The following is an 8,556-nucleotide window of genomic DNA, read 5'->3' on the forward strand; positions in this document are numbered from 1 at the left end:
CGTCAGAAGCCTGATAATCATCTGTTCTTTCATATCAGGTGTGTTGGAGCAGAGAAACATGTAAAACCTGCAGGGCTGCGGCCCCGCAGGACCAGGACTGCCCATGCCTGCTTTAATATCTGCCTGCTGAACTTATCAGCTGCTGCTCTGCTGTGCGCTCATCTTCATCATCTGAGCAGATGACGTAATGATAGGACGGTAGAGTATAAATTTCTACCATAGGCCAACTTCATATCGTTTCTACCGTCTACCGCATATACAGTACAACCCTTGCTGCTGTTGGTCAGGTCTGGGTTCAGCAACAATGTGCTCAAAGAAAGAGGTCAGCCGATGACCTGAATATGCTGAACGACCAGGTTATTCCATCAATGAATTTATTCTTTAAAATTATTGATAATGCAAAGAAACGGTTTTCACTTGGAGTGCTTTAACWGTTTTGAGATTGGAACTAATACAGCAGCTGTCCATTTTGTTTTTGATGTTTTTTTGCAAGTTGGTACAAATGCTAATTAAATTGACATTCTTTCTGTTTCATTTAGATTAAAAAAATCCACGTGAGAAGAATGGCGTCAGAATCTCCACGCAGACCGAGTCGCTGTGCTGGAGGAGTTTTAGTGCGAGCGCAAGCTGCAACGTAAGAAAACAAATCCATTTTTTAAAATTTCATAGTGTTWTGTTATTATGGATTGTGTGTAAATAACTAGACTGTACGAGGTGAACAGTTGATCTGTGACAGCATTTAAYATATATATATATATACCATGCTTGAAACTGAATAATGGCTCTCTTTGTTCAGCTTTTTGCATTAAATGATTACAGGATGTTTATGCGAAGAAAACTATTAGATTTGTTGGCTAAACAAATAAATTTGTTTTAAAATGTTGGGAGAAAAAGTGAGATAGACTAATTAGTTGATGTCCCTAACACCATAGATAAATAAACCAGCTTTTCCCTTGCAGGTATGAGTGTGTGCTGCAATATTACGAATAAAAATAAAGTTGAAATGTGAGGGCATAATCTCAGAGGATGTGATCTATTCATTATTTTGACTTGGTTTTTTTTCTTCAAAAAATAATAACATATAAAAAATGCAGTTTCCCAATAGGCAGAAGTGAAGAAAATGATACATGCTGGTTCCAGCTGGTGGATTGTTGTGACCCCTTTTAAAACGATCACTCTCCCCAGAGAGTGAGTAATCCCACCCGCTCTCGTAGCAGCAGTAGTAATAACCTTTTGCTAATTGCTTCATTACCATGACACTGACTTTCTGCCACAACAGGCTTCAGTTACTGCTGGAGTTTTTTTTTTTACTTTCCTTACCCACCAATACTGGGTCCAGTGTGCATTCATCTCCGGACTGAACCAGGGCTGCTTTCATTTTACAAAGATACAGTTTATTGAACCAAATGAGTTTCAGGATCAGTGGTTCTATTTTCAAGCACAGACAGTACTTTTGTCCCTTTAGTAAAAGAATAGAYAGTCGTCTTCTGTCTGCAACAAGCCCCTCTTTCATTTTCTGCGTAAAAGAAAACGTAAAAATAAAAAAAGCACTGGTTTTAAATCTTACTCTGTGATTTTGCATTGTATTTATTTATTTATAAGTCTGGCTACATATTATTATTGCATCAACAAAAGTCATAAATGCAATCTGCAATGTATTTAGGTCCAGAAGCATGTTTTAGATATGAGCAAAAACATGTTCCATACATTGTTACTGTTCTGTTCTGTACTAAATTAACCTCCTAAGTCCCGAGTTTTGTTTAATGTCCATTTTTAATTTCCACTAGTKATTTAGATTTGGATCTTACCACTGGTTCAAAAGAGTTGTTTGCTAACACAAACAAAYATTCACACTCATKCACAGACACTTGAAATAATAAATTTACCATAATAAAACAAGTTGACCTGAGTAACACTGTGGTACAAGAAAGCCAGTGTCCCAGTATGAAGATGTACGGTGTCCAGAGGTGAGGAGGAGAAAAGGAAATTTGCTCGTCTTTTCAGCAAATAGTCAAAAGTGCAGTTGTCGGTTTCTGCGATTCATCAATAAATCTATGGAGCTGTCCAAGGTGCTGAARTTGCAGCTGCATTTCTAATTATGGCATTTCYTCAGCTCAACTCCCCTGTACGTTCCTATCTATTTTCTCCAAGCTGTACAGTRTATGGATGAAAACTCAATTCTACATGACAATATTGCAGCCTAATAGGGAACTCTCTCTGGAGAAAAAAAATGTCACTTTTATGAGACATTTACAGAGATAACAAGCTGCAAAGTGTTTCAGAGGAATAAAAGAACAAGATGAACAWGAATAGTGGTAAAAATCTAACCGAGTTGTCAAAATTGATTAAGTTACACAGTTTCCTCACAAAATGATGACTTTATAGAATAGGGCTGTTTTGCTTGCAGTTTTGGATAAAAAGTGTTTTTATGAGGTTCAATCAGCTAAACATTTGAGCTAAAATTTGGTGTGGTAGTAACTGAGAGTCATTTGCAACACATAATCTGAGCACTAACTGATTGCATGAGATGTGTTTTTAAAAACTTTGCCTTTAAATATTGTCAACTCTGTATGTCTGTTAACAAAATATCTCATGAAGCAGGAAACAGATTTTATTGAAACTTTCAGAAAGTTTTTACTGGGTGTGCTTCGACAACTCATTCACTTTTGGAGAAAATCTAACTTAAGACAGGCATCAAAGCCTCCTGTCATTTGGAAACATAATTATGGCTAAAACCCAGTCTGTTTTACAGATATAGATGTGGAATTATGTGTGGTTGTAGCTGAGCTTCATCCATAACACATACCTGTGCACTGTTCATGGCAAGATATTTGCTTAAAAATCTGCATTAACTGTTAATGCTTTTTGCCTGTTAACAAAATATCTCATGAATCTCTGGACTGATTTTATTGAAATTCTCAGTCAGTAATCATTTGTTGTGCATCTATAGCTGATTAACTTTTGCAAAGTTAACTTTTTTTAACTTTTGGAGTCAAACCAATTTGAGATGGCCTCCGAGGCAAACTGATATTAGTACAAGCATAGCTCCAACTCTGTTKGTTTTTTACACATCTTGAACTAAAACTTGGTTTGATAGTTGTTGAGACTCATCCAGGAACACATTTCACAAGATTCTAGAATATTACATGAGGCTGTGCTGGATGTCATTTATAATGTTTGCCCAAAATGTCCACAGTTCCTTCATTTCTTCTTGTAAGATGATAACTGGCATGAAAAGCAGGTGATATGCATTCCTTCAAAGAATGTTAGGTTTTTATTTTTGTGTTGTAGAAAAACACAGAGCAACTATTACGTATACCACAGTGAACACAAGGTGAACACACCTCACCCACAAATCAACAGGGATTCTTTTAATTCACAATTAATTAAGCTAATTTGAAGCAGCATTGCTCCCATGAGGGGCTTCAGGAGTTATACTGTATCACAATCTGTGTCGAGAATTCCCCCAGAATCAGTCTCAGCTGGTCCACCTGGATGTTTTATATGCAGATCTGCCCAAGGCTCAATTTGTAGCCRTCTGGAATCCCTTTCAACATCCAAAGATTCAAGGCTACCTGCAGAGTTCAGAGAGCCTGGCGTTCTGCGACTGTGAGCAAAATTCTTCAGATGTGTTAAACCGCCAAGGTGAAAAAAAATAAATAAAATGTACACAGGCACATAAGTACTGAGACCCAAAACATATGAACCTGTTTGTGTAAGATCTCTAATATCAAAGCGTGGAAGATTATYTGTGCGGAATGTTGAAATTGCATGAATTTCTATTGAATAAACAGTTCAAAGGTTGCTCATGGTGAAAAAAACTAATTAAAACAGGACAGAAACTGGTGTAAACAAATTCTCAGAGCAAATCTTTTTATATATACTTCTCCTTTGAAAAGAAAAAAACAGACGTTCATCTTTCATGAAAACACTGTAATAAAAGCAGCTTTATCAAAATTTTTGCCCAATTTTTGTTGCCAATAAGTATAATGGAAGTTTTACAGATATTAAGCTAAATGTAGGAGTAGCTGAGAGTCATTCCCAACACATACGTAGAGCATGAAATTGTGCAAAACTTTTTTTTTTTATCAAAACAGCTAGAATTATGTCACTTCCAACATAAAATCATCTTAGTTTAAAGGTCTGGCATGAAAGGCAGTGGGTTATGTGCCACAGTAAACAAGGAAGTAAACTCTAGAAACAAACACTAAAACTAAATAGAGACTTTTTGATTCTCTTACTGTTGAAAGTAAATGATTACAATCGATTAACATAAATGTGTATCTGAAATTCAGTTAATCAACCACAAAATATCCAGCACACGACTGCTAGACCTTTGGTTTTAAAGGGACAATATTATGTGTTTCTAAGGCATATAGTTTGATTCTATACCATAATAAAGTTACTATCTCACCTTCAGTTGTTATGAAAAAGCTGTTATGTATAAATCAAAAATAAATTAGACTTTGCATCATAGCCTTTTCTAAACACCATGATATTTTCCTCTGTCTCTTTAAGAACCTCCTACTGCTTCTGTCACGCCCATTTCTGCACATCATCACAACAGCTTCATGCCATTTACAACCTGTAGTGTTGTAGCCTATTAAGTTGTAATAATTTTAAAAAGCAGCAACATTATACAATATCGATTWTGGAAAATGGCAACTCAGGATGCAATTGAACCTTACAGTCAAACTGGAAATACATTTTCTCATGAAGCGGCRCGAGTAGAGAGACGACGTTTCAGCTTGGTAAGATATCTCCCAGTCATCCTCACACGCACGTCAATGTTAAGCTGATTTATTTATTAATAAAATGTAGTGTTAACCAACTAAAGAACACAGATCATAATATAAGTGATGAGTGATAACCGTATATCACAGACCAAACAAAACAAAGTGAGTTGTTCTTCAGCTTACCTGGGCAGRTTACAATGGTGTTTGTGTACTTCTGATTGTTGGAATTGCATTAATCATCTTTTAGTGATAATCTTATTAGTCCACTATTAAATTCACTTKTGTTCTGAAAACTATCATCCATAAAGCGTCTCGCCCAGATATATAAATAAATATTTTTTCTTTGTCAGAGGGTTATTTCCAAAAATGAAATCAAACCATTTCTTAAGAACCGTGTCATCGTTGACATACAAAAATCCATTTCCTCAAAGGCATTTTTTTATTTGAAAAAAACTAGACAGATAAGTATTATGAGCTCAGCAGACGGTTTCACTAAGTGTTTGCTAGAGGTGTGCTCTGTGATGCGGAAGCTCGGCTTGGAGACACAGAGGTGGAGCTGCACCTAAACRGCAATTCTAGGGCCAACCAGCCATTTTTGTTCCCTTGAATGACTGCCTCAGGACAGCACAGGATTTCACAAGCATGCATGAATGAGTCAAAGTAATTGTGTATGTTTTTAACGAGGAGATAATGTTAACATGATATAAAGCTTTAAAAACTTGTTTTCAGGTGATATTACCCCTTTAAATAGAGTTTGAGTTTTCTCTGGGAACGATGTGATAATGTTGTCTTCAGTTCTTCAACAGGTGCATTCAGTCACATCCAAAGCAGTGTTACAAAGATGTAATCTGCAGTTTCAAAGTAAATTCTCAACTTAATGGGAACAGTCCAACGACTAATTCAGTTTGTCAATTTCAAGTGTATCAGTAGCATTCTTCGTTGGGTTTTCTTTCTCCGCAGGCATCTCTAATCAATAGTGCATATTACCCTCAATTAGCRCACCGGCCAGGGTTCTATAACTCCTGCTGGCTTTGCTGCAGCACTTCTTCACATGCGCCAACAAAAAAAAAAAAAGGGCGGGGGGGCATGCAGTTTTTGTATATTAATATGCTTCATCATTGGCTAATGATACAGCRTTTAAAAGCATCATTACTTCACACAAATGAGAGCAGAATACATGCAGTGTCTATAGCTCCTGTCTTATGTGTGAGGTTGTTCTATTGCTCAAAGTTRAAGCCAGAGTTCCCATAAGGCCCATTACATTCTGTTATAAATTAGGCGGTGCAGTGTTTCCCTCCCCCAGAGCCAAAGCCGGYGTGTTTGTCTTTTGTTACTGATTCATGGGAAAAAGATAAATGTGCTGRCAAGGGCTCCGTAATCTCCATTTTGCTTGCAGCGCATCTAATGTGACAATTTGTAAAAGTTTTATTCTCTGCWCCTCTCACAGTTGGAGACAAATCAGCAGCTGACTGTTGACGAAGACGAGGAACGGTGCAGTTATTATGTAAAAGCTTTGCAGATGGTTGAATACGAAGCAATGAAACACTCATTTTTGTTTGTTTTACAATAAAATTGCTAATTTTGCTTTTCTGAAGCATTAGCAAATTGAGAAAAAAATCAGACTGAACTTTAGAAGAGAAAAAAAAATATTGGGCCTGTGTGAAAAATATGAATAAAATCAGACTGCAAATATTTGCATATAGAGAAAACTTTCTTTAATTTTTACTCATTTTGTACAACATTTCAACTTTGAGTTGGTAAGGTTGTGCATAAAACGTCATTTTTAATTTTAAATTTTGACTTTATTGTGGAAAAACATTGAAAAAAATACTTAAAAACGCCACTTAAAATAACTTCAGYATTTAAAATTCTCAAGGTTCCCAGAAGTAATAACACTTTAAAGGAAAGTCTGGCACCTTAGAAGGAAAGCATAAAGAAATAAGCAATGCTTTTAAAACTTTGCAAAAAAATAAACTAGCAAATTGTCCGGAGTGGAAAAAAATTAAAAAAAATTCTGCAATAAATGAAAACAATACTGCATAAAACAGTAATAATTAGTTCAAGAGGAAAATGCCTCTTTCTGGTGCAAACATCTTTTTGGCTGAAGGGTTTTAAATCCCACTGTTGCATTTTATTTCCTGAACGTGGCTTTAGTGAGAGGTGCAGCTTTTCTTYGCCCTGATGTTTACTTTCCTGCACAGATCAATGTTCTGTTGTTGTTCTTCCACTTCTGAAGTGACCCAAGTGCTGCCTCCTGCATTGATCATGCMCACTTTTCCCTGTTTAACTTGAATTGGAAGAATATAGCCCTACAGCAAAATATATGTTGTGTCAAAGCCTATTATGTCAGAGTGAAGGTTCTTGGAAGGATTTTACAATTCTGTCCTGTTGAAATTAGTTTTTTTTAACCTTAATTCCTGCAGAATCATCATCATATTTCTGCGAGAATAACTATATAATGAAAAAAGCCTATTTGCCACGGTTATTAGTGATGTACTTTCATTAAAATTCAGGCCACGAGCATCACTTCCGGGTCCTGCCTTCTGCGTGTTGTTTTTAGCATAGTTGCTAGAAGTAGACCATGAGAAAATCATAATAGTTAAAGCATCTGCAAGCTACTGGTATAAAACATGAGTTATGTTGTGTGTTGTTGTGTCCACTAACCAGTAGGTACAAGAGAATAGTTAATTTGATAATTAATTATAGTTAATGATAGTTCATTTAATGGAAAACCACAGAACAAGAAGCCAAGGAATAGTGAAAAAGACAGTTCTGGACGTCTTACCTTTGTTTTTGTTTTTATGGGTTTAATCCGTTTGAGTAATTTTTCCATTTGGCTGTACTTTTGTCAACTTGCACGTCTCCTGTGTTAATGTTGGTACATGTAATATGCAAATCCTGTACTGTGGACAGCAGCCACCGAGTGAAAAAAGCCTACGCTAACACAGTGTTGCCTGAGAACCGGAAGTGCTGTCTGTGGCCAAAAAATGCGGAAGCGCTAGAATGGAAGTCTGTGGCATACAGGCTATTGGACAACAGCGTTAAGGTTTAAAACAGTGGTTCACAACCTGGGGAGGGGATGGGGGGCACAAGAGAGCAAAGGAGRGGCCCATAACATTGTTTGCTCCGAGGTTGTGAAAATATCAATTTATTGTTTGTACATAAAAATCATCATAACAAGTCCATTGAAGAAAATAAAACTCTTTTATAACGCATTTCTTTTTTTATTTATTTATTTTAGTAGTTTTAGATCGGCACAAAAGCAAGTCTGATCAAAATGAAACTGAAATGTCTTTAAAGTGAAGTCAGTCGAAGAACCATCTGTAGCAGGTAAGATGTTAATTGTTAAAAACCTTTCCACCAAACTCCACTGCAAAGGATCTGAACAACGGTTTCAATTTACTAAATCCTTAAGAAGGACAGCTGAACAAGTTGATGAACATATGCAAACAAACATTTAGAGGGAGCAGAATCAGACAAGCCGCGCTCCATGAAGGAATTGTTTTGCTGATCTTTGAGAGTCTGACTCTAATGACCAAGTTGTAAAGTGCCATGAAGATGACTGGATGCAGCCTGCGAGCTGGAACAAGCAGCTGCTGAATGAGCTTGTGCTTCTGAAGCGTAGACAGAACAGTCAATCACCAGTACAAGCCCGACTTCTTGTTCCACCTGAACAAACATTATGTGTCAGGATGAAGCACAGGGAATTATACAAACACATTTTTTTTCTTATCTTATTCAAACTTCTGTGGTCTGCAGGGATGTTAGATTAAAAAAAAAGATGACAGCAGGGCATGTGTGTGCAATATATATATATATA

The 8,556-nt window shown here is 36.5% G+C and overlaps 1 protein-coding gene across 1 annotated transcript in view; it reads left to right on the forward strand.

Moving 5' to 3' along the window:
- Positions 1-539: 539 nt before the first annotated feature.
- The window catches only part of LOC106511336 (breast carcinoma-amplified sequence 3), a gene marked incomplete at both ends in the record, with an annotated part of 9,306 nt that continues 1,289 nt past the window's right edge, over positions 540-8,556 (forward strand). Inside the window, 1 exon segment of the mRNA XM_014000090.1 lies at positions 540-634. Within this exon segment, the coding sequence (XP_013855544.1) occupies positions 564-634 (71 nt within the window).

This window comes from Austrofundulus limnaeus, unplaced genomic scaffold (genome assembly GCF_001266775.1).
Source record: "Austrofundulus limnaeus strain Quisiro unplaced genomic scaffold, Austrofundulus_limnaeus-1.0 Scaffold2695, whole genome shotgun sequence".
Classification (NCBI taxonomy): Eukaryota; Metazoa; Chordata; class Actinopteri; order Cyprinodontiformes; family Rivulidae; genus Austrofundulus; species Austrofundulus limnaeus.